General features: G+C 44.8%; 1 protein-coding gene across 5 annotated transcripts in view; it reads left to right on the top strand.

Moving 5' to 3' along the window:
• ATP11C (ATPase phospholipid transporting 11C) overlaps positions 1–27,148 on the top strand; it is a 110,439-nt gene that overhangs the window by 5,701 nt on the left and 77,590 nt on the right. For 4 of the 5 annotated variants that reach the window (XM_024196920.3, XM_026653106.2, XM_024196921.3 and 1 more), the window contains exon 1: positions 20,700–20,880. The exons of the other annotated variant lie outside the window; for it this stretch is intronic. In XM_024196920.3, the coding sequence (XP_024052688.2) occupies positions 20,830–20,880 (51 nt within the window). In that variant the 5' untranslated portion in view covers positions 20,700–20,829. Of the gene's footprint in view, positions 1–20,699; positions 20,881–27,148 lie in introns of those variants that run through there. 5 annotated transcript variants of the gene reach the window in all.

The raw sequence follows: 27,148 nt of genomic DNA, 5'->3' as shown, positions 1-27,148 counted from the left end.
ATTGACTTCAATAGATTTACACCACTTGTGTGAATGGACTTGGGCCATTCTCCTTTTATGGGCAAAACTTGTTCACCATATTCTTGAAATCAGTTAGGTAAATTGAATGAGTAAAATAAGCAGGATTGACCCATTGTCCAAATCAGATGACTTAAAATGAACTAATACTGCACAGTGGTTTGGCTCTGTTAGCCATGTCCCCTCCGAAGTCCGACAGCAACAGCAGTGTGTTTTCCAGTAAAAGATATTTCCTCACTCACCTATCCTGCGACCAACAAAACATATAGGTCACTGTCTGATCTAACTGTCACAGGTGTAAATGTGGGCAAATTCCTTTGGCTTCAGTGTTATTTTTGAATTTATATCCTGCAAATGAAGCTGGAATCTGGCTCCTGAAGTTTTTCTTACTATCCTTAAGAATGTGAAAGATCTAAAAGTACAGAAGTTGGCATACACGTTTTAAATCGGCTACCGGCTGATTTGTCAGAATGGTGCTTGAATTAAAAAATAAGTGGACAGTAATTTACAACCATGGTTTATTTTGTCTTAAATTTTACTACCTTGAGTTTATTACCCTGGACTTCTTGGGCATGTTACACTTTGTTGTGTTTGTGCTACGAAGCTATTTCATTGTATAATACCAAATTGATTGGTTTAGTTAGATTGCCTTCTAGGAGTTTTGTTAGTAGTTTCAGAGGGGTAGCCGGGTTAGTCTGTATTAGCAAAAACCATGAGGAGTCCTTGTGGCACTTTAGTGACTAACAAATTTATTTGGGCATAAGCTTTCGTGGACTATATCATGCTTTATCAGATGCATGGACTGAGGTGCATCCGATGAAGCGGGTTCTAGCCCACGAAAGCTTATGCTCAAATAAATTTGTTAGTCTCTAAGGTGCCACAAGGACTCCTTGTTGTTTTTGTTAGTAGTTGCGAGGCTTACATGTAGAGAACTGAGCTCAGAGTTTGACCATCTTAAAACCAGTGATGCTGTAATGTAACTCCATCAACATCAGTGTGTCTTTTGTGATGTGGGTTGGTGGGAAGAACAGTCTCTGTGATTTACTTTCAAAAACATAGGAAAGAAATTAGTGTTTAGCACTAATGTCTTCAAAGAGCCCACAGATTTCCTTCTTAGCCCATGCTTTTATGTCCATATGTGCCTCTTTTCTATAGTTTAGATTCCTTTGTTGTTTGAGTAATATTTGTGCCACTCGATCTAAAGCAGTAGCAAGCCCAACAGTTACCAACAAAACTTTCCTTCCCCCCAAACCTGCTCCTCTCAGCCCCTTCTTAAAAGCCTCAGTAAATAGGCCTTGAAGCATGCCCTGAAGGACTTGGGCTATTTTGGGCTAAGGCAGAAGCATAGCTCAGTTAAGTTTTCTGCTCTCCTTCAGGTTAAAAGCCCATATGCTGTCTCATTGTCTGCGCTCGGCAATAGATTATGTTCTAATAGATGTGGGTTTTTTTCTGGATGCTATAATAATGAATGTCCAGGAGTGATGCACTGGTGGTTCTCTGATATGTTGTGTATCTTGCTCACCTTCGGCTGTCTCTTTTTATTGCCTTCTGATACCCTGTCGTTTCTTTCTTTCTTCTTCCAATTTCTTCACCTCCTCCCCTCTCATTCCCTTTTGCTTTCTATGTGCATGTAACAGATGGGAATTTTCCCGGAACTCTGTCTGATGTATGATTCACAGCGAGGCTGGCTTCACTTTGTCTGCACTAAGGAGTAAGTGAAGGTGGAGAGAGAGAGAAAATCAGGAATCCCTTTAAAAATAAAGGTTTCAGAGTAGCAGCCGTGTTAGTCTGTATCCGCAAAAAGAACAGGAGTACTTGTGGCACCTTTAAAAATAAAGGCAGTGGGGCACTCCAGGGTATGCATTATGACTTTTGGGCTGCTGAAGGTCGGAGGCCTGTCAGAGCACCCTCAGAATGTAATTATGGCAAAGCAGGGCAGGGCAAGCACTGCTTTATTGCTTTTTGGGAATGCAGCTTTAGGCAGTTTGAGGTGGGAGGCAAAGCAAATCCTTCACTTCAGATTAAAAGTGTCAACGTTCCAAGTCAGAGTATCTTAACATAAACACATGCGATTGAATAGGCAGGGATGTAGTCATTTATGGTCTGTTTGTCTTTGATTTTCAGAGGTTCTTAACCTATAGTCAAGGGTTTATCTCAACTAAGCCCTGGTCTAACACTGCAAATTTATCATCAGCATAACTACGTTGCTCAGGGGTGTGGAAAATCTACACCCCGGAGTGATGCAGTTATACTGACCAAACTCCTGGTGTAGACGCTCTGGTCGATGGTGTCTGCGGGAGGTGGAGTACCTACCCCAACGGGGAAAAGCTCTCCCATTGGCATAGGCAGCATGTGCAGCTGCAGCTCCTTAAGTGTAGACAAGCCCCTTAGTCTCATGCCTTGTCTTCATGCTCAACTAAAAACCAAACCCAAGTTCAGATCAAAGTTCTGCAACCGCTGAACATTACAACTTCAGACTTTGCATGTGGCAGACCTTCAGCAGAGGAGCGTCCCTTTTTTTTTTTTTTAAACTTAGCTTTATAATATTTGCTTTTATGTATGTGCAGTAAACACTACAGGGTTTTAAGTTAATTATTCCCTCTGCTGGTGTGGATTTGCATAAGGCTAGGTCTACACTACAGCGGGGTTCCGACCTAAGATACGCAACTTCAGCTACGTGAATACCGTAGCTGAAGTTGCGTATTTTAGGTCGGCTTACCTGGTGGTGAGGACGGGGGAAAGCCGACCGCTGCCGCCGACTCCGCTGCCGCCTCTTGTCGAGGTGGATTTCCGGAGTCGACGGCAGAGCGATCAGGGATCGATTTTACTGCGTCCTCACGAGACGCGGTAAGTCGATCCCCGATAAACCGATTGCTACCCGCCGGATCGGCGGGTAGTGAAGACGTAGCCTAACTCTGCACTGGGCCAAATTCTGTAGTTCTTATGCAAGCAAACTGCCCATTGACTTTGGTGGTTCTCTTGCTGGAGTAGGGAATGTTGTATTTGGCTATAGCCATTGGTTCCCAAGTGTGTGTGTGTGTGTGTGTGTGTGTGTGTGTGTGTGTGTGTGTGTGTGTGTGTGGCCCCCTCTTCTGTAGGTTCCAATCTCATCCTTTGCCCCCACAACTTCCCCCATACCATGCCATGCTATGCTTGGTATAGTTACTATCTCTTCCCGCCCTTTATGCATTTTCTCCGTGTTCATTGTTTTTCTTTTCTGCGTCCTGTTTCCTTCCTTTTCTTATCCTCTGGTTTCTACCTGTACCCTGCTCCCCAGTCACTGCTGTTTGAGGTGTATGGAGAGAAGAAAAGGGAGGGGTCATTTGTGTCCCGTGAGGCTGGGAGAATACGTGTTCTTGTGGCTGAGTTAGTACCATTGGAGGGAAAAAGTTCGGTGTCGTTTCTCATACCACAGTTCTCACCGTAGTATCTGAGTGCTTTTCAGTAGCATGTTAAGCAACATGATTAACATTTATCCTCTCCCCAGGAAGTGAAGTGTGTGCAGGAGAGTGTCCTGGTTTGGATATTATATACTATAACGTAGCACACACACACACACACACACACACACACACACACACACACACACACCCTATATATGTTATAGCAGACGAGGTCAAAGAAAAGTGCTTTGCACTTAGAGTGGAAGGTGATGAGATTAGTAGTAGTTCTTAGTTCGGTAGCCCACTGGCCCAAGCCGCCAGCCATGTATGTGCACATGAACTGCTCCCACACAGCCAACTGCATTAGGAGCGGCTGCAGGGCTGGAGTCAAGCAGATAACTCTGAAGCATATTTCGGTTGGGTGGGGTAGAGCTACAATCAAGCAGCTTTCCCCACCCGCACCACCCTTTTCTCCGTGCCTTATCTCCTCCTGCCTTACCCCCTCGGGACTTGTCTGGCATTCCCAGGTTGGGAAACACTGCCCTGGGCCGTTAAACACAAACTTGAATATATACTGGGCCAAATTGGAGGTGACACAGTGAGATCAAGAATGTAGATGTGGCAGAATTTGGGCCACACAATCTGCAGTACTATTAACCTTTTGCATTTCAGGACTTTTATCCGCAAGCTTGCATGAATGTAGGTTCTTGGTTTTAATTTATACGCAATACTACACACAACACTACGGTACAAGAACATTATTAAGGTTGCAAAGTCAAGCACTAGAAGGTTGGGAAATGTCAGATGTAAGGCCGCCTGCTTTAATTCAGTCCACTTGTGCATCTGCTTTCTGAGACTGTCTTTAATTACATGATCACTTGCTATTTTATTGACAGCCTCGTTTAGTGCACAGGATGGACGGTGCTCGTGTAAATGAAAAACTGTTCAATATGTGGCTTTCTCATTGTTCAGTGTGTGGCCCTAGGACTTATCTGCTGCACAGTGTTCTAACCCTGTTCTAAACCAATGGGCTTTTCTATGGTGCTCATCACCACATTAGTGGATTTATTTTCACGACACCCCGGTGAGGTGAGGGGATGCGATTAGCCTCATTTTACAGAGGGGGGGCCAAGTCACAGAGATTAAGGGAAAAATTTTACAAATTTTAGATGCCTAACTTGACATGACTAGGACTTAATTTTTCACAGTCCTTAGTTTTATGTAGCACGTTATATGTTCAAAGCAGAGCTCCCCTTGAGTTGAGTGGCAGCTGTGAGCTCTCCGCATTTAAGGGTCTCAAGTTGGGCTAGGGTGACCAGATGTCCTGATTTTTATAGGGACAGTCTCGATTTGGGGGTCTTTTTCTTATATAGACTCCTATTAACCCCCATCCCGTGTCCTGATTTTTCACATTTGCTGTCTGGGTACCCTAAGTTGGGCAACCAGAAAATGAGGAATATGCTGTGACAGCAACAACGTGTGCAACGTTTGGTTTTAGTGACGTACTTGTCTAGCATCACCTAGGAACTCGGGGTCAGAGGCAGGGATAGAATCAGATTCTCCAGAGTAGCGTTCAGTTACTTCCTGCATTCCCCTGCCTCGTTTATTACACATCTTCCAACTTCTGCAGCAAATGAGGCAGGGATCCTATAGAAAACAGCCTCTTTTACTATACATTCCTAATTCATTTTGAGAGCAGGTCTGTCATGTGCATTAAATGAGGCACAAATGAGGGTCTGTGGAAAAAATATTATATGATCACGTAATTCAAGATTGTACCATAGTACATACGTACAAGGGGTCTGAATTAAGGTTGCACAGGCAACCTTAATTCTGGCATATCCTAATTTCGGAGTGCTTGACTTTGCAACCTTAATAACTTTCTTTTAATGTAGTCTTTTGTGTAACTCGCTAGGGATTTTTTTTTTTTAAAATAAGCTCTTTTTTCAGCTTGAAATTGTCATGTGACATCATATTGACACCCGCATAGGACATCAGCAGGGTTGTAACCTTTAGATCCACCACCTAGACCTCTGCCACTTGAGCTAATGGAGTAACTGATAGCTGTAGTTGGTTGTCCTCTTCTGTGTGGACCAGCACTAAAATGGGATGTGATGTGTTTTGCTAGTGGGTTTCAGAGGTATTTGCTGACAGCAAAGGAATGGTGAGACGTGGGAATCTTGGGTTCCATCCTGGGCTTTGGAGGTTTGTGTGTTCTAGTGGGCACAGACTCTTCTCACTTCCCCCAAGCCTGACCCCCCTTCTGCCCTGTCCCCACAAACTCATTCCTGTCCCTGTTTCTCATCCCTGGCTCCTCCTCACAGTCCCATTCTCCTTGCCTACCCAGTCCCAGTCACCGCTCCTCAGGTTTCTCATCTTCGCCCCAGTCTTCTTGCTCAACCACTCCATGACTCATCAGGTTGTCTGTCCACTCCTTTCCATCCCCCCAGTCTGGCTCTTGCTCACTCTGTATTTCAGTTGGATGGCTTACTCCTCCACGCTGCCTGGGCGCCAGGTCATTGAGAGTACTGGAGAGACAGGACCTCAGCTCTCAATTCATGTGCATGGCCCCACCCTGGCTGGGAGTGTTACAGGGAAGGTCCTTTTGAACACCTGTAGGTGTGTGCTGGAGCATGCTCGGTCGCCCTGTGGGGATTGTGCATGTGCAGTCTGATCGGCCTCGGGAGCTCCGAGGTGAGGGCACATGATCCAGGGCATGTGGAGATTTCAGCTGCTAAATTCTAAGAAGTGGCAAGCTACACTTCCTCTCCCACCCCTCCAAAAAAGAGAGAAGATTATAAGTTGGCTAAATTACAGTGGATCCTTCTAGGACAGCAAAAGGCACATCCTTGGGATAAAGATGGTCTTTCTACCAAATTTTAAATATATGCTCCAAAGCATGGGGAAAACCTACGCTACTGGAAGACACCTTTTCTTTTAACGTTGCGAAACAGCGTGTTGTTTAGTAGCCTGATTATTTATTTAAATCAAAACCTGTTTTTCATTGTGGATCATCTGAAAAGTATGTGTTTTACTTTCCAAGGTTTGGGGTGGGGGGAAAAGGGAACGGTTTCTTGCCTGGCAGGTTTTGCTAGTGGCTTAGTTGGGTGAAAGAAACATAAAATTCTTTAGGGCCTTCTGCCCCCCTCTGCTGGGAGGGCGTGGAGAGGAACAAGAAAGGAAAGGGGTTCTGATAAAACCCCTGTACAAGGCGCATGGTAAGCGCATAGAGAGGTGGCAGTTCCCCAGCATGATTCTTCTCCTCCTCCCTCACTGTCCTGGATCTGTTCATGCTGCTTAATCCTGCAGCTCCTTTTAGGCAGGTGAGTGAAGGATTTCAATAGGAAGGAAGTTGCTCCTTTAGTGAAGAGGTTGATGACAATCCATCTGCCAAGGGGTGGGTGTGTGTGTATACCCATACATGTACACTTGTCTCCATGGCACTCACTCCCTCCTCTGCTACATGTCTGGTTTAAGAACACGGTGAGAAGTATGTGATGGAGCAATCATTGCAGCCAGGTGTGTATAGTGTGCCTGCAAAAATACGGGGCTCCTGTTTCTCATGCTCAGTCAAGTTTGCCCAGCACTGAATGTTTTTAAACCATCGATTAGACAGTGATGAATGAGTACTGACCAGGAGGATGTAACATTTATACCCTTTGACATTGTTAGGAAGGGCATTAGAGGTGCTGAGCTACAGTAGCAATTTTGCATCATCTTCATGTTTATCACTAAGACTTGGGAGGAGTCTTGAAAACTAATAAAACTGAAGAGCTAGTTTGCTGGAGTCTCTCTATTTCTCCTCCCCTCCCTCAGGTTTCTTGAGGGTCAATCTACAGTAGGGGTTTTCAACCCTTTTCTTCCTGAGCCCCTTCCTCCCCTCACCCCCAACTTGTTATAATAACTCCATGGCTGACTTGTGGCACAACAACTGGTTTTCTGCATATAAAAGCCAGGGCCAGCATTAGGGGTAGCAAGCAGGGCAATTGCCTGGGCCCCCATGTCACGGGGGGCCCGGAAAGTTAAGTGGCTCAGGCTTTGGCTTCAGCCCCAAGTATCAGGGCTCAGGGCCCCGGGCTTCAGCCCCGCATGGCGTGGCGGGGCTATGGCTTTTTCCTTGGGCCCCAGCGAGTCTAATACTGGCCCTGTTTGGCAGACCTTCTGAAACCTGTTCGCGGCCCCCAGGCTGTGCTGCTAACAGGTGCGCAGTGTAGTTGCTGTTTGTTGGCAGGAGAGAGCTCTCCTGCTGACAAAAAACTTCCACCTCCAGCAAGCGGCATTTGCTTTGTCGGCAGGAGAGCGCTCCTGCTGACAAAGCACTGTTCATCCTGGCGCTTTTCATGGACAAAACTTTTGTCTTTCGGGGGTGTGTTTTTTAACACCTCTGAAAGACAAAAGTTTTGTCTTTCAGTTGCCAGTGTAGATAAAGCTTTAGAAGAGATCACCGGGGCAGTATAATAAATGTATGGTGGTTTCCTGGTATGGCCAGGTATGGATGTTTGGAGCGAGATCTTCATAAAATAAGGTGAATACACCATGTAATGCCTTCTTTGGTGTTTGAAATTGCTGTAATTTTTGCATGAAGTTGGTATTTGAATGTGCAAATACCAAGGGGGCCCAGGCCTTGCTTTATGAACTTCTCCACTTCTGTTTGTTATAACCTTCTGCACATGCAGATCCAATTGCAGGATTGGGACTTTTGAATTCCTTGAAAACTAGTTTGTATGTTTATTTATTTATTTCAAATTTAAAAGTGCTTTAGTGTGCTCTCTCTACTTGTATCTGGCACTGGATCCGATAAAACATAGGAATCCTACATAATTTAGTTTTCTCTTACCGAGTGATATTGGATGCTATGATATTACTGCTGATGAAATCTGGATTTGTTTGCACCAGTAAGATCTCTTTCTAACGAAATAACACTAAGATCTCATCCAGTCCTTGTTAATGCATTCAGATCAGCTTGTAGTTTCTGGATCCATTCCCAGTACAATATAAGAAATCCAGATGCATTAGGAAGGATTAGATTGTAATGTAACTCTGTGAGAAACCTAGGTGTTAAGACCGCACTGGGACTAACTCTTCTAACAAACTGGCTTAGTAAAGATTGGTAGCTCTGGCTTTGTTAAAGGTGACCTGCAGAAAGAAAAGATAACATTAGCAATATATTTTACAAAACATCTTTCCTATATTGTATTAAATACTTTCTTACCATTATATCAACTTTATAGTCTTACAAACATTTTGGCTTACCTTAAAATGATCCTGAGTAGTTTGGCAACAGTTGGATAAATTCTGCTGTTGTACCTGTGTGATTGATTCTGTTTGATTCCAGAGGGGCTGCTAGGAGTAATTATGAACAGAATTTGGTGATGTATTTTTAATCTTGTATCCAGATTTGTGGGAGATACCACTAATTGCTAAAAGCCAATTCATTCTTTTTTTTTTTAAAGCATTTTGAAATACTATCGGTATAAAAGATGATATACAAAATCAAAATCCACTGTTAGCACATGAGTATGCCTAAAACTATCAGGTGGTCTGTAGGAGGATCTAAATATGGTGCTCGCTGCCTTATTTTCTTGAATCTGCAAAAGCCTTACAACTGTGAAAATGATCTGAAGAGCAGTTCTAATTTGAAAAGTGACTGCAAAAATTACACAGTGTGTCCCTGTTACTCCTGGTCACGCTTGCTCTGTGCAAACAAAGGTGGTGTTTTATACCTGCTAGGTCAGGAAACTCAGCGTGTGACCTGAAAGTCAAAGTATGTTCTTTCTGACTCCTGCATCACCACTAGAGAGATTCCGTCCTGTTTCTGCTTTGCAAACCTAGTGGCTTCAGATTGTTCTGTCACTCTGCATATAATTTGGGCCTATAGTCAGAACTTTGAGCTGGTCCACACTAACCCCCCAGTTCGAACTAAGATACGCAACTTCAGCTACGTGAATAACGTAGCTGAAGTCGAAGTATCTTAGTTCGAACTACAAGGTACTTACCGCGGGTCCACACGCGGCAGGCAGGCTCCCCTGTCGACTCCGCGTACTCCTCTCGCGGAGCAGGAGTACCGGTGTCGACGGCGAGCACTTCCGGGATCGATTTATCGCGTCTAGACAAGACGCGATAAATCGATCCCAGAAGATCGATTGCTTACCGCCGAACCCGGAGGTAAGTATAGACGTACCCTTTGTTTAACAAATCACTTCTTATTTTAGTGCTTGGACAGTGAAAAGAGTAGATACAGATATAACGGGGGGTGGGGGAAAGAACAAAGGACACACCTAAAGCTCTCACTTACTTATAGTGTTACTGGTTTTGCATTTCAGCTGGGAGTGTTTTTGGGGGTTTTTATTCTACAAACACTGTATTGGTGTCACCTCAGAGTTTGAGCTGCCCTTTGAATGGAAATGTTTATAGGCAGGCACTTTAAAAAATATGCGTAAGCAACTTGCTAAGAGCCGTTAATGTTGTACTGTGGCTAACCTTTTAAAACTAGTTTGACTTTTCCGAATAGGAAATAGTGAATCAATGACAGCGATGCAGTTCATGAAGACTAAATTAGAAAGGCTTAACTTCTTAAAGAGGACAAAATGAATTATGCATAGTTGCAGTTTGTCAGTGTAATATACTGGCTATTCTTGTATGAGGAACCTCTCTGTTACTGAATAAAAAAATATGAAACTGCAGCCCAGAGGTTAAACTCTCCAAATGTATCTGTTACACTTGTGGATTTTTAAGAATGCTAGTAGCTTTAGTAAATAACTTTGCCTCCTCTTTGGGCAAAAGTCCTATTTTTGTCAATGGGAGTGTGTGTGTGTGTGTGTGTGTGTGTGTGTGTGTGTGTGTGTGTGTGTGTGAAACAAGAGTACAATTTGTCCTGCAAGCTGACTTGGTGTGAGTAATCCTTACACAAGCCTTCCTGTTGGTAACAGTGGCGACTACTTGCATGCACACAGGCTTGTAGAATTGGACCCAAATTGTGTAACTAATTTGCATCCCACTGAAACTGAGGCTACTATGGGAACAGAACCTTTTTAAAGGACTTCGTGTTTACTGGTCTCTCTCTTTGCTTCCTGGCTACTGCAGTGACTGCGTCCTGATGTCTAACTGCACGATGGTAATTTTGTGGCCCCATGTGCTCTTGCAGTTCACATTATTTCCTTGTACTGTGGCACGAGAAATAAAAATCAACAAAGCATATCTTTAGGGAACTTAATACTAGACTGGTTAATACTAACAAGGCCAGAGTTCTCTTCTAGTTTTGCTGTCCAAAAGTAACAAAATTTGGTTGTCAAAAGTAAGTATGGCTGGGCACTGATTATACTGTTTTGGTTTAAGAAAAAACAATTCAGTGCTGAGAAATAATATAGAAAATAACCATTTTATAGATAATATTCAAAAAATATTTTTGATTATCCTGCTTATATAAAGGCTGTCTGCAGTGTTAGGACAAGGCCACATTATTGCTTGCTTGTTAGGCCAAGCGGTGATGTTACATCTCAGAGTTGTACCTCTTGGACTGAATCTTACTTTTCATTACAATTCCACTGATGTCAGATGGTTACTTTAATTGCCTAGTATTTTACTGTAGAACTTTCACTCAGTAGCAGGCAAACTCTTAACAAGTTTGGTAAAGTCAAGTTGAAAATTCAGTATTGCTATTCTAGACATAGTTTGCTTTGTTGAGCATACCATATTTGTCTTCTTAGATTCATTGTTTTGTTTTTTCCCCTTCCCCTCTCCTCCCTCCCTTCAAGTGACCTTATCAATGTTCATTTAGGTGAATGTGTTGAAATTAGACCCTGTGTCCAGAGGTTTGTCCCATCTGAATTATCTGAAAATTACCTCATTTCAGTACTTCCCGAAAGATTGTTTCCCTAAACTAAACAAAACTGAATTGATGGAAATGGAGCTTTCCATTTATCAACGAAATGTTCCAGTAATTTCAGATCTTACTAGAAGGGAAATCTGGTGTCAAGAAACTTCTGTCTTATGAATTGCGGGCCAAGAAACGCCTAGATTCCCTTGCCAGAAAGATAAGCTTCAGCAAAGCTCGTGGGAGTATATGGAGATAGCTGACTGTGCCATAGGGATTGATTCCTCTGGTATATCTCATCAAGTAACCAGTGTCTTGGTAGATGGTTTGGCCATTTCTTTTCGGAGAGGTTCCCTGACCCTTGCTCTCCTTACAGGGGCACACATAAGACAAGAAATCCCCTTGCTTTTGCTGCAGTGAAAGGAGCTCTTAGGACTGTATAGGACTGAGGCCAGTTGGTGGCAGCGGGGGTGGTGGTGGTAATTTTCATGTCCAAAGCATTTACACATGGTGCGGGTGGGAATAGTGCCTAGATTGGAAGCAGCCACTAGGTTATTGCCTTTAGACTGAGGCTAACACAGTCTTTAGGATTCCTCAGAGTGGATTTATTTTCCTCTTTGGTGCAGTCTCTGCTCTTCGGCAGCTGCTTTTCTTCAGTGTGGTGGCTTTGTCAGTTTCTGGTGAGGCAGATGAGGTCATGTGTTTTCTCCTGGGCAAGGCTTACAGCTGCATTAGCCAGCCTGATAGGAACCGGAGCCAAAAGGATTTCCTGAGGATAAACAACGGGAGGTAGTGTGTGAGATCCCTCTCTTCTGACTGAGCTACTTACAGTGTGATATTGCCCTGATACGATTGCTTTTTACTAATATATTTGTGGCAGACTCAGGATATATCTGTAGGTCACTGCATGAGAACCCCAGTGAAACCCGTTGAGAACCAACTGGGGAGGACGATTGATGGATGAGAGTAACTCTCGGAGGCCCACAGAAAGGAGACGTAGGAAAACCACTGCCTTAAATTATCGCTGGGGAAATGGGATGACTGGTGGAAGCTTGCTCTGCCGTTGCAACTGTCACTGGGGGCACCTGTCTGATCTGAAAGAGGTCGTGTTCACCTGACTTGAAGAATTGAGGTTTCCCCTGAAATCTAGACCGTCACCCCCACACCATCTAAAAAAAAAGAAACAAAATAAATATTCAGAAGGAACTAGGAGACCTGTTTTTGAGAAGAAAAGCCCTGCGTCCTGGGAATAGGGTCATTGAGGGGATGGGAGAACATCTGCCATTATGTTTAGGGATTCTCTCTTGCACCAACATCCCAGACAGGAAGCTATGTATAGAGGTGGAGGAGATTCCATGACGTACACAAATGAAGTTAAACCCAGCGTGAGAAAAGTTAGACATAGCCACGTTTTGGGCCAATAATACAAATTCTCTAAAGAGACACCTATAAAATAGCTCTTGCTGTATGTACAGAGGGCTTTCTGGATACTCAATATAGAGAAGTAATGATCCAGTGGATGAGAACGGGGAGACTTGGATAATTTCCCTAGCCTTCCACAGGCTTGTTGCATGAATTTCAGCAAGTTACTTAGGCCAACTGCCACGGACAGGCTGGCTACCAGGTGGCTGAAGGACTGGCTAGAACAACATGAATGATCGTTGTGATCGGCGCTTTCTCTGTGAGGGCTGATGGACCGATCAATCAAAGTGACTTAGGCCAACCTTTTCAATATGTCTTAATTTGGGGTTTCCAACTTCTGAGATACTCAGGGCCAATGCTGAGCACAGACCACTTGTGTTGCCTTCAGCTGGAATTGTGGGGGCTCAGCGCCTCTGAAAACTGGGTCCTGGTTTTCACATAGGTACATGTAAATAGACGGTTGGTCTACAGCTATACTAGAATGCTGTACTTTCAGACTGACTAAGCAGCAGGGGTTCCTGGGAGGTAGGTAGGTGTGGGTGGGGGGTGGGGGTGGAGAGAAAGGTGGTTGGTATCTAGTAACAGGCTGGGTTTCCCCTTCCACTCTTCACTGGGCTTTGTACTGAAACTGCCTTTAAGCTCGAGACCGGCCTTGTAAAATAAACTGCTTTGCATAGCAGCTAATAGATAAGAAATGTTGTTTGCTTAACAGGGGAAATAAATGGACTGTGACAAATTCAGGGCTGGGGTAGGCAGGCACAAAATACATGGTCTCCGATAGGTGCCAACTTTGGCCCTTTGGCTGTGGGGAAATTATGAACAAAGAGTCAGTGTTTGGGGCTGGAGGGGTAGAAATGTTGTGGCTAGTGAACTAAAATGACTTTAACAAGTCCATGTTTTCTGGGATGTATTTGTTGTTGTGTTTTTTTGTTTTTTTGTTTTTTTTCAATCAAGAAATTAATTGCTTAAGTGCTGATTCCCGAGAACACCCTAGCCTGCTTTGGTTAATGAAGTGAGCCATGTGTTACTGCAACGTGCTCATTTCTCAGTTCATTCATCCCAATTTGCGCTTGCACTGGGACTTCCCAGTCTCACAGCCCAAGGGTGAAAAGCGTCTCTTTTGTGTGTGGTGTTTTTGCAGTAAACTGAAACTTGGAACTAAATATATCAGGGCTTGACCTGATACTGCTCACACTTACATGGGTGTAATTTGGGCATGAATCCACTGACGCCACAAGAGTGGCGCTGTTGGAGAACAGGTGTGAGGTCAGACTCGGACCTCCTGTTTCACGGATTGAAAATGCTAATGAAATAAGATAATAAAATAGTGAACTTTTGAACCCAGCTATCTCTTCTGTTTCGGAAGGCAGCTGGTTTAAAGCTGTATTAAAAAAACAAAACATAACTTATGTACACCATGGATATAGAAGCTCTTTACACAAGGATGGACTACAAGCTGTCAGGAACAGTATCCCTGATGAGGCCACGGCACACCTGGGGGCTGAGCTTAGTGACATTGTCCTCACCCACAACCACTTCAGATTTGGGGACAATTTATACCTTCAAGTCAGCGGCACTGCTATGGGTACCCGCATGGCCCCACAGTATGCCAACATTTTTATGGCTGACTTAGAACAACGCTTCCTCAGCTCTCGTCCCCTAGCGCCCCTCCTCTACTTGCGCTACATTGATGACATCTTCATCATATGGACCCACGGAAAGGAGGCCCTTGAAGAATTCCACCTGGATTTCAACAATTTCCACCCCACCATCAACCTCAGCCTGGACCAGTCCACACAAGAGATCCACTTCCTGGACGCTACAGTGCAAATAAGTGATTGGTCACATCACCACCACCCTATACCAGAAACCTACTGACCGCTATACTTACCTACATGCCTCTAGCTTTCATCCAGACCACATCACATGATCCATTGTCTACAGCCAAGCTCTAAGATACAACCGAATTTGCTCCAATCCCTCAGAGAGAGAGAGAGAGACAAACACCTACAAGATCTTTATCAAGCATTCTTAAAACTACAATCCCCACCTGGGGAAATGAGGAAACAGATTGACAGAACACGATTGGTACCCAGAAGTCACCTACTACAGGACAGGCCCAACAAGGAAAATAACACAACACGACTAGCCATCACGTACAGCCCCCAGCTAAAACCTCTCCAGCACATCATCAACGATCTACAACCTATCCTGGAAAATGATCCCTCACTCACACAGACCTTGGGAGGCAGGCCAGTCCTTGCTTACAGACAGCCCCCAAACCTGAAGCAAATACTCACCAGCAACTACACACCACACTACAGAAACACTAAACCAGGAACCAATCCCTGTAACAAACCTTGTTACCTACTCTGTCCCCATATCTACTCTAGCGACACCATCAGAGGACCCAACCACATGAGCCACACCATTGTGGGGGACTCATTCACCTGCACATCTACTAATGTGATATATGCTATCATGTGTCAGCAATGCCCCTCTGTCAGGTACATTGGCCAAACTGGACAGTCTCTGTGTAAAAAAAATAAATGGACACAAATCAGACATCAGGAATGGTAACATACAGAAGCCAGTAGGAGAACACTTCAATCTCCCTGGACTAACTGATTGAAAAGTAGCTATCCTTCAACAAAAAAAATTCAAAAACAGACTTCAAAGAGAAACTACAGAACTAAAACTCATTTGCAAATTGAACACCATTAATTTGGGCGTGAATAAGGACTGGGAGTGGCTGGCTCGTTACAAAAGCAGCTTGCCCTCTCTTGGTATTGACACCTCCTAATCAATTATTGGGAGTGGACTACATCCACCCTTATTGAATTGCCCCTTTCAACTCTGGTTCTCCACTTGTAAGGTAACTCCCTTCTCTTCATGTATTATAATAATAATGTCTGAATCTGCAATTTTCACTCCATGCATCTGAAGAAGTGGTTTTTTTTAATCCATGAAAGCTTATGCCCAAATAAATCTTAGTCTTTAAGGTGCCACTGGACTCCTCGTTGTTTTCATTGACATCAGTGGCCTTCGGATCAAGCCCTTATATCAGGAAACAGATTACTGAGGAAAGTGCTTCTACTGCAGGTTGTCAGAGGCTCTGGAAATCAAGTCTCTCTTTACCAGTTGACTGACAGGTCACAACCTTGCCTCTGGGTGGTGGAAGTGGTGACAAACAGAAAGAGAAGCTGCTTTCTAGGTGATGGGATATGGAGAAAACTGCTCCAGGTGATGAAACAAAGCTGGTTTCAAACCGTGTCCTGGGCAATGCAGGTAGATTCCTGTTGGTTCAAATGCAGAGAAATCAAACGAGCAGTGGATGGCTGGAGATGGAAGAGTTTTGAGTAAAAACGGACCAGAACCCCATGCAGAACGTTCAGATTTTGTATTTTTATAGTTCAAGAACTCTAGGCTCTCAAAGAACTGGGAAGGGACTGAAAACCCAGCAGAGTATCGCCATTCCAGCTGACACAAACTAGTTAATTGCAAACTTGGAACCTTTCCCCCTCCTCCCCCCCAGCCACTTTGCATTCATTTTTGTTAGATCAAGTCACCGGATTTTCTTGGAAATGCTTATTGGATTTCCGAGAGAGCCTACAAATGGCTGCAGTGGGAGATGTGAGCTGAGCGTGAAAGGGGGTTGGAGTTTTTGAAAAGGGAAGAGACCACATTAGATTTTCTTCATGACTTGTGTCCATCCTCCACGACCGCTTTAAAACCCAGCGTCAGTTCTTGTCTGTCAAGTCATCTTGTGACACCGAGCTTCATATGCTGACAACACAGCGGTCAAACTTTTTAGTTTGTGCTGCCAAAAATAAAATAAAATAAAATGCTACTTGTATTGTGATGTAAATGATGGGTTTCACAAGCCAGCCAGCAGGGCAGGCGAAAGGATCCAAGTGTGTTCATTCAAAACGCCATGGCATCTGTGTCAGCATGAGCAACATTTTCCATGTAACAGCAGGAATTAATGAAGAACATCCCAGTGTCTGCTCTGGGGACTGTGGCTGGTTTAGTGGTGACGGATGCGATGGGCTTTTGCAACACACAGCTGTCCTGACACTGCAGTTGTGGACAGTGTGGCATGGTTGTTGGTGAAGAGCAGTTTCCCACTGTTGCTCTCTTTGACTGTTCTGTTAGTTCAGAGATGTTCCTTTGTTTCCTTATTTTCACATCTGTTGTGACGCAAAACAGAGAAGTACACACGCTGCACTTCCTGCTCTTGCATTGCTGCGCTGTTCAGTCACTCAAAATGCCTTGCGTGGAAGGAGTTGAGTTAAAAATACCTAGAGTTGGGCCTTGGGGAGTGTCTGCCTCAAGTGTCGTTTTGGGATCTGCAGGGAGCTTTGGCTTCACCCCTTTGGATTTGAGGGCATTTGCACAGGGTGGAAGTTCTGTGCTGCTCTCTTCAGTGACCGCTCGATGCCTTGGTCTCCCTACTACACTGTGGCGCTGCAATTGCTCTAATAGTATGGAGCGGAAGTGAATCCTGCCTTCAATGGCATTTAGTGGCAGAAAACTCAGGTGGACAGGGGCAGCTTCCTGTCTCCTCCACCTGTGGAGCCCTGATGGTTTGCTTTTTGTAAGTGTTTTGAGAAGAGCATGTGCAATCGCATGACTTTCTGGTAACTTTTAACAACTTGCTGAGCTCCCAGGATTGATACAATCATGAGTGCATAGAGACTGAATTTCAGTCTGAAGTTCCAGCATGGGACTATGCAGAGAGATGGGATGGTTCTAAACTTGACTAACGCTGGAGTTCTAAATCGAACAGTAAACAACAGTTCTGCAGAGGGAGACTGCCAGTCGTTGTCCTGAGCTGTGTTGATACCCAGATTGTGCTATTGCTAGGTCTTTGCTCCTGGGTATTGCAGGCTTTGGAGGGCACATGCTCATCTTCCCCTGCTGCACCATTGACCAGTACAATCCACGTAACGCAGAGATCCTATCAGGTCATGGGTTTGCGCTCCGATCCCGCTTGGTACGTCGTGTCAGGGAAAACCCTTTTCACTCTCCTCACTGGTTGTGGGACTCCATCGGGGCAGCATCTAAAGACAGGACGTCTCTGAAATCATTGTTCTGGGGCCAGAGTAGTGAAGAGGAAGGTGGTGCTGGTGGAGGCTTCGTTGGTGAAGGTCCTTACCAGGGAAAGGAGCCCAGCCTCCCCACCACAGCTGCTGGTAAGTGGGAAGGGTGCTGGGATCTCTCCCAGGGCACTGTCCCTCGATCTTGCAGAAGAGAGGAGCATTTTCTTTTAGCCTGAGCTGCCCTCTCTATGTGCTGGCTGAGAAGTCTCTCTTCTTGCCCTCTCCAAAGATGTTTAGCTGCTGGGGTGGGGTTGAGTGATAGAACTAGAATAATTTCCACCTCTGTTCTACCCCTGTTGTCTTTGAACTGGAGGGAGGAAGGAAGATCTCTATACTCCACTTCCTTATCTCTGTCTCTCTCTCCCCCCACCCCTTTCCAGGGCATGCTGGTGTGTGGAGTTTTCAAGCTCTGTATGACCTTGTAGTTCTAAAGTGCTTTGGGATCCTTTGTGATTAGGTGGTTTACACAAATGTCCAATAAGACTGTGCCCCAGTGACCCTTCCTTCCACTGGGAGAGCTGAGGACCATTAGCCGTAGTCTCCTTTTGCGTGTCTAGTTGTCTTTGCAGCAGCTTGAATCAAAGGCTTTGTTGCTGCAGACTTTGATTGAGAGACTATTTCCAGGCACCTGGCCTGGATCGCTTCCTCTTCCACTGCACGTATCAGCAGGGCCATCAGACGACCGAGCCAAACCCTCATGAAGAGGAAACCCGGTCTTCCTCCAGGTCACTGTGAAGTCTGCGGAGTGTAAGGCTGGTTCGTCATTTGCACGCTCGCTGTTGATCAGAACACAGACTGCTCCCGGTGGGTTCATCTCCCCTGCTAGAGCCCGGCGAGGAGCTGATCCTTCTTGGCAACGGGAAGGGTTGTGCTCAGTCAAGTTCTTTGTTCCAATTTTGTAGTTGTCTTATCCCTGCCCTGCCCTCTAAGTAGTTTTGTTTTCCAAGTCAACTTTTCCTGGAATCTCAGGCTATTAAAAAACTATTTTTTTCCCCATGCAAAGGTCATCCTTTCTGAAAGGGAGAACAGCCCTTTCTTAAAGCATTTATTTATGAGGCAGCGTGGTCTAGTGGATAGAGCATTGGACTGGGACTCGGGAGCCCTGATTCTATTCCCGGCTCCGCCACTGGTCTGCTGGGTGACCTTGGGCAAGTTGCTTCACCTTTCCATGCCTCAGTTTCTCCAGATGTACAGTGGGGCCCTCCTTTGTAAAGCGTGTTGAAATCTACTGATGAAAAGCACTGGGTATTTGTTATGTTGCCTGACATGTTGCACCAATCGCTCTATTCCCATTTCCTTGCGTTATTCTGAGTCTGCAAATCTGCATGCATTTCCTCTGTTTGGATGCTCATTGCCTTGTTTACTGGTGTGCGTTGTAACCTCTACAGGAGAGGGAGAGGCTATGCAGACATTCCAAGGACTAAGGACTTGCCCTGCATCCAGGTAGCTGAGGTGGTGTGACAGTAATATCCCACTTTGGAGAACACTTGGGGAAAGGGCCCATCCTGTGAAAACAAAGGATGGGGGTGGGGAGGGAAGAGCATGAGGACAATGGATGGGCCAAATTCATTCCTGGCTGTTACACCAATGGCATTGATGGAGTTGCACCAGGGATGAAGTTGGCTGAGTGTTTTAAGCCCCTGTGTGTGTGTGTTTCTAAACATCTTCAAAGCACTGACAGTTCATTAACTGCACTAAAAACCTGATGGCAAAAACACAGCATTTTGTTTTTGTTTGGTTTTCTCTGTTTCTCAGGCCAGTTCCCCCCGGCCCTGAAAAGAATCACTGATCCTTTCCTACCTACCCCCAGTATATCAGCCTTCTTCATGAGCCCTCCTCAAAGAGATCAAACCCAGTGTCCCTCTCCTCCCCATGATCTCGGGGCACATTCCCTTCCCTGATACCTCTCGCTCACCTGTTGCAGCCAGTCTGATTTCCCTCGCTAGTGCCTTCCTTGTTTCCCCGGCAGAACCCTTCCCAGCCCCTGGGATCACCTGCCCTGGCTCACTGGCCTGTCAGCTGCTCCCAAAGTTTGGGTCAAGAATCCAGAGCAAGGAAAGTGGATCATATCAGAAGCGCAGGCCTGAGGTTAGTTAGGGTTGGACAGTGGGCGGAGGAGGTGACATGAAACTTGCTCCAGTTGAAGTCTGAACCATACAGCACTTATTCCGGCCATGATAGCGGTTCCTTCTCCCTGCCTGATTGCACTGCTTGGGCAGCCTGTAAATGGCTGTTTACAGTTCAGCTGGATTAAGTTTCATGCACTAGCAGAAATGGACATCCCTTCCAAATAAGCCTGGAACAGTCAGACTTTGAGGTTTTTTATACCTTGAGGGCGATAAGGCCCGTTGGAATCCAGAATGACACGGACTCTGTCAAAATCTGTGGAGTAACATCAGTTTAAGGTGGTTTGAAGGAGATTGCAAACAGGCTCAGATTTTGCTAGCACAACATTATTGGGATCTATTTCGCCATAAAAGCCATGTAAAAAAGTCCTCGTTATCCTCACTCTGGGTAAGGAAATATAATTTCCCTGCTCTATCTTATTGATCTATTTATTATGGTGGCTTATGATAACTGCATAACTAATTCTGACTGGTTTTTTCCCCCCCTCACCTGTGTTTTTAAAAAAAGTTGATTCTGTATAATGCTGTTTGCATTTGGTGGTACATTTCTTGCAACCTTGGCTATATTTTTCTGGCTGAAATTATGTGAAGAGCATAAGCCTGAATACAGGTGAAAGGATATTTGTTTAGAACTGCAGCTTTGCTCTCCTAAAGCATTGGACTTCAACCTTCCAATTAGAATCTGCCATCAAAGCACCCCATACCCTCCAATGAAAGTGAACAACTTTCCAACTTGCCCCTACTTCCCTAGTTAAATGACTCCTCCTCCTGGAAAACATTTATTTTTGTTGGATGCGCTCCACTTCATACCACACTGATATTTGCTCAGCTTTTGTGTAGAGGTTGTTTTCCTTTTGATTTTTCTAGGTTTTTTTTTATATTTTAAAACCAATATTTTGCTTCTCTGGATTTTCACATTTTATGAAATGCCTCTTTGGTATAGAAGATAGATTGGTTTAAAAGTTATGGAATTCTGTATAAACCAGGAACTACTGCTAAGATTATGGTCCATGTGGGTAAGACTAGTCTGTTTAGTTACTTAATTAGTAAATGTTTTGTAGAAGTGTTGCAGCCAGGTATTAATTTAAATGCCACTTCTGTGAATAGAGGGTCCTGTGGCACCTTTAAGACTAACAGAAGTATTGGGAGCATAAGCTTTCGTGGGTCAGAACCTCACTTCTTCAGATGCAAGTCATCACTTCTATTCACTTCTGTGAATAGTAACTAACTGCAAACAGTCACGTAAAACACTGCTACAAGCATTCAGATAAAAATGGGGGGATGTGGCAATAAAACTGACGCAGACAGAGAGCCTAGTTTGCTATAATGAGGAGTCCGGTGGCACTTTAAAGACAAACAGATTTATTTGGGCATAAGCTTTTGTGGGTAAAAAACCCACTTCTTCAGATAAACCCACATCCGAAGAAGTGAGGCTTTTTTACCCACGAAAGCTTATGCCCAAATAAATCTGTTCGTCTTTAAGGTGCCACCGGACTCCTTGTTGTTTTTGTGAATACAGACTAACACAGCTACCCCTCTGATGCTTAGTTTGCTATAGATCTACTGACTTTTGAAAATTGCCACAGACGTTAGGGGTGTGTGTATGTGTGTATTTTAATTGTAGATCAGTTTTTTTTCCCTTCTGCATCAGTTGGTAAATGGAACTATACAAGGGGGATTAGACTAAGGGCTTGTTTACACGTAGCGGGGGATCAATGCATCGGCGGTAGACCCGCTAAATCAACCGCAGATCACCGTCCCATCAACTCCTGTACTCCACCTCATCAAGAAGAGTAAGGGGAGTCGACGGGAGAGCATCTCCTGTTGACGTTGCGTAGTGTGGACCCCGTGGTAGGTAGATCTAAGCTATGTCTATTTGACTCAAATTGTGTAGCTTAGATCAAATTTCCCCTGGAGTGTAGACAAGGCCAAAATCTGTTCTGTTACTTCAGAAGATCTAAGCTGAATAACTTGACTTAATATTTCCTAAGCTTTTTGGCTATATTTAGGGTAGGCTGTGACTCCCTTCAGTTGGGGGAAAAGCTTTGTATTGTTGTATGCTCTGTAAGTATCTCCAGTTGTTAGCAGATTTCACTTTCTAAAATGTCTGGTTTTTGTTTTTTTCCTTCTTCTTCATAGATCCTTTTCTAGGACAGCTGTTTGTGATTACCTTGTGGAGTGAAGAGACAGCTGTAGTGAATTTAGAAATTGTTTTGATTAGTTGGGTTGTTTCAAGTATATTCCCCATGTAGTTGTTTCTGTTGCTCGGAGCCTCAGGAAAGACACTTCTTGTTGTTTCTGTGAGAGTAGCACAGTGGTCCCCAAACTGTGTGTGTTTGACAGGCCTGGGCAAGCCCCCCGGGGGGGTGGGGAGGGATTGAACCTGGATCTCCTGAATCCCGGTTCAGTGCCTCCATTGGCTGACGTAGCAATTGCTAATTTTCCATTTGTTATACGTGTTATCTCTGTCATCAGCAACCACGCTTGATCCTTTGTCTTATGCAGGGAAAGAAACCCAACAACCCTTAAATGATTTGAAGAAAACCATCAGCCTGACATTTTGCTGTGCAGATGTCCTCCTCTCATAGGCTTGCCAAAGGAGATGTGTGTTTGGAACTCAAAATTGGTTACTTTGTATAGTAAATCCATTACTTCCAGTTGCTTCATGCCTGAGCTGTAACTTATTGCAAAAGAGGGCACTTGGAACACAGCAGTAATCCTCTTTTAAAATATTTTTGTGAAGATTAGGAAAGGGAAAGAGGTATGTTTACAATGCTTATCTTGATTTGTACATGATGGAAACTGTGATATGTTGCAGCAATAGTGCTCTGGTGGTCTTGTAGTATATACAGCTAAGTAATGCACACTCAAAGCAGGGCAAAAAATCACGTTGTTGAGTTATGGAAGTTGTGCACCTGTGCATGTCTTTGAAAATGTGCCTTTCACAGGGTGGATTTTGAAGGGCAGACTAACATAAAGACTCTTAGTGGAACCGCTTCAGCACACTCGTGACTTTTAAAATGTAAAATGGAGAGTGAATACTTAAAATACAGTTTGTATTTGTTTCTAGGCTGGTGTTTTTAAAAGAAGCCCTTTGAACTCTAAATGGAGTTTGGATTTCAAGTTTTAAAGTTGGTTAGCGTGTCTATGAGCATAGAGTAAGACATCCAAATGGATTGATAGGCTTTTTAAAATAGGCTTAGAAGACAAGATAATTGTTTGGTAACACAGCTGAAATAGGTTCTAAGCTTTTGTTTCCTGTCTGTCCTATTCCTGCATGTCCTGGTCTTGTGCACCATAGGGGCTGTTGCTCTGTTGAGGTGAGGGGAACGTTGTATGGTGTGAGAGTGAGACTTAAGTGATTGCTCTTCTTTCCCAGTTTCTCTTCCCTTTTCTGTCTTCACCTCCCATCTCATTTTCACATATTTGTGGTCCTTCTGTTACCTCATTATTATAGGACCAGCTTGCCCCTATCTGGAGGAAACCCTATGAGTGAATGAAACTCCGTAGGCTTGAGCTCAGAGTTTCCTGCAAGTTTTCTCCTCAAGGGAGGTGGGTTTGGGGACATGGGGAGTTCATAAAGCCACTCTAACTGTGTCTTGATCTATGGAATCACAGCTCCTTTTTAATAGGAGGTGTCTGATTGTAGAAAATGATTACAACTATATCTAAAATTGTTTGAAAATTTACATAGCTTGAGTTCCAGTTCTGTCTCCCTTGTTTACCAGGAACAATATCCTCTCTGGCATATGTGCTATAGCAGGTGGTGACATCTAGTGGCTGAATAATATACTGCAAGTCAGCATAGGTATCATAACATGCGATCTATTTCCAACCCCTTGTACAGAGGCAGGAGCTGTCCAAATGGCATTGTAATAGCCAAAGGAGGAGGCTGGGGTAATTTGAGACCTACCATGTTGGCCTAATAACTCCTAATCATCCAGCCCCATTTGCAAGACACTTGTGAAAGAGCTTTTGCTATATCAGAACCTGATTAAAAACCTCTAATAGCCTCAAAACCCACTGAGCATCGGCTTTGTGTGGAACTCTGCAGCTCTGTGTTGGGGGGGTCCTGATCCCCAGCAGCTCAACTGTGAGTGCAGCTTTGTTGGAAGATCTGCAGGTAGCAGCATAAGTCACAATAGAGACAAATTGAATGTGGAGTGAGCGCAGGTGGTGGCCCTGAAACATCTCAAGAGGAAGTCATACTCAGGTGAAGCAGGTAGGGTGCTTGATCTTCCTCACTTGCCAAGACACCCTTTCCCCTTGGTCAGTGGTGAGGTTCCACAGATTGCTGGAACCCTTGTGCGGAGGCCCAGTACATCTGCATAGCCAGTGTCTTCTGATCCTCCTGGCATCCAAGCATGAACAGTACCTCTGCATGCGCTCCCTGCTGGGTAGGTGTTTCCAGCAGGCAGGGAGAGAATGCATGTAATATCATGTCAACAGACAGCATAAGCTTCTGCCCTAAGCTTTCTGCAGGGGATGATGAAGCAGTGAGTGACCACCCCCAGACTCATTTCTCCCCCCCCCCCCCCACCCACACACACTTGATCAGGGCTTCCATGCTCTTTAGACCAAAATACATTTGATCTGCCACTGCTTACCTGTGCAAGCTAAATCTGAAAAATATTTGAAAGGTCTTGTTCCCTGACCTCTCCTGCAAACATCCAGCCACTTACAGAGAAGCGTGATAATGCAGCCTGTGGAAAAACTTATTTGTGTGATTCATCTCCTCTGTGGAGGAGCCTTGTGCCACGGGAAGCTATGACATCTCTTATAGTAACACCCATGCTGATTACTAGCCTTTCATACATGGAAAAAGCACCTATATCCACCAGACAATGAGACTGACGCTTGACTCATTAATAAGCAATGTATTTTCTTTTTGGTTTTTATAGCAAAATCTAAATCTTGATTAAATACAGTAGAAAAATCCCTAAATCCGCGTGCACTCGCGCTCTCTCTCTCTCTCTGCTAATATACATATTAATATGTGTATATTACACATTAAAACGGCAGCCTCTGCTTTTAAATCGCTGAGAACACTGTAGTTAAGGTCTTCTTCAGCCTTCACAACCAATTAGTCAGTAACCTGTTACTATGGTTTGTAAAAGGATGAAGTATTTAGTGCTGTTGTCCAAATAGCAGCTTTCAGTTCCACAGCAAAATGAACAAATAACCTTTGTTAGTTATGTAGAAGATTTTGTATGTGCATTCGCTTATTTGCTAACTGGAAAATCAGAATCATTTGTAGTGGGTCGCCCAACTGTTTGTGTGTCTTAATTGGTGTTGACATAGTATAGTGTCAGGTGCCTTAGAATTTCCTGGGATAGAGAGTGAGTTTCTTGTGCAGAAGATTACCAGAAAGTGGACAAAGCAGGACAAGTCAGGCTGGGAAGAGAAGGCTGGTTGGACCACATAACAGCAGAGCTTCTCCGCCTTGTGGCATTCTCTGTCCAGATCTGTGGGGTGCAGCAGGTTAGTTGGGGCTTTATGCTTGTACTAGCTGTTGCAGTTGAAAAAATGGAGGAGGAAAAGTAAAAGCAGAATTGAAAGACTAAGGGCTTGGCTACCCTGGCGCTTTACAGCGCTGCAACTTTCTCGCTCAGGGGTGTGAAAAAACAACCCCCCGAGCGCAGCAAGTTACAGCGCTATAAAGCGCCAGTGTAAACAGTGCCCCAGCGCTGGGAGCCGTGTTCCCAGCGCTGTAAACTTAATCCCCTTGGGGAGGTGGAGTACCTGCAGCACTGGGAGAGAGCTCTCCCAGCGCTGGCGCGCGACCACACTCGCACTTCAAAGCGCTGCCGCGGGAGCGCTCCCACAGCAGCGCTTTGAAGTTTCGAGTGTAGCCATGGCCTCAGTACTTATGCTAATGCAGACTGACTGATGGAAGAGCAGATGTGAGGAAGAGGCAGGCCTGTCTAGCTGGTAGACCATGGTCTCTGTTATAGCTAGAGAATTGTGTGCTTCGTACGTTATTTCTTCTTCGAACAAGGAAGGGCTATGCTTATGAAGTGAACCTCATATGGTTCATAAAAATGTTAGTGGGATTTTTCCTTTTTTTTAAATTCTTTCTTTTTCTGAATGGGGAAGTTTGCAACATCCTGGTTAGAGTTCCCTGAGTGCATTTCTGGCAGTGCTTTCATTTCCTCTCTTTTGAACTAGAGAGATGCTAGCAAACCATATTTGGCTCCAGTCCGCTGCCTCTTGGAGCCTTTAAAGGGATTGTGGGACTTGGTACTTGCTTCCTAATCTCCAGCATTCTTCTTCAGATTTAGAAGGCATTGTGTGAATGGCTCTGCCTCTCGCTCCTGGATCTCAGGTTTGTGGTGCTTGCTGTTGCCTCATCAGTACAACAGACTTGTCTGTGGCCTTGCTTTCTTCTCTAGTTTCAATGCAATAATCTTTACTTCCTGGCCTAACTGTCATGCTCATGCTCTGCAGTCCGGAGAGGTCTGACAGCCGCAGCTCACGCTAGAGGTGACTGCGCTGCATTGCACATGAAACTCGGAGTGGATAGTTGGTGACGTGCTTGTGGCTGGAATGTACTATGTAACTGTAGAGATACTGCCTGCAATCGTTGGCTTTGGCAAATCTGAAGGCGCTATATTGATCATTCTGTAAATGCTCTCTGGGCTCTGAAGTCAGGCTTGGGGCTTGTGTGCTGCCCTGGGTATTTTTGGAGCACGTTTCGCACAGCTCTTTTCTTCACAGAACGGCAGCCTGGATTGTTGATTCAGCTCGATCATTTAATCTGCATTCCAGCAGAGGTGTGTGGGCACATCTGCCCGTGTGAAAACCCACCTTTCCAAACTCCCATGGATCCCAGGTATAAGTAAGTTTTCATAGGTAGGGCAAAATCTCCCCCTCTGCTAGCATGGGGTGGGGCAACTTGAGGAGCTGAGCAGGAGACTCCCAGAGCAGCGCTCTGACATCCTGGCCTTCCCCTGACCCCATGTGTGTTGTAGGAGGTGGGGAGGTATTGGGGAATAAGTGGGGTGAGTGTGAGAGGGATCGCTGCTCTGAGACATACTTCACCCATGCTGCTCGGTGGGCATGCCTTGGCTTTTAAGGTAAATAAGAACGGCCATATACAGTCAGACCAATGGTCCATTTAGCCTAGTATCCTGTCGTCCGACAGTGGCCAGTGTCAGATGCTTCCAAGGGAATGAACAGAACCGGGCAATCTGTCGAGTGATCCATCATCAGATGTCCTCCAGTCCCAGCGTCTGGACTGAATGACATGGAGGTTAAGGGCACCCAGAGCATGTGGTTGCATCT

Source organism: Terrapene carolina, unplaced genomic scaffold (genome assembly GCF_002925995.2).
Source record: "Terrapene carolina triunguis isolate 2854851 unplaced genomic scaffold, T_m_triunguis-2.0 Scaffold131, whole genome shotgun sequence".
Lineage (NCBI taxonomy): Eukaryota > Metazoa > Chordata > Testudines > Emydidae > Terrapene > Terrapene triunguis.
This window is presented reverse-complemented; position numbering and strand designations above follow the sequence as displayed.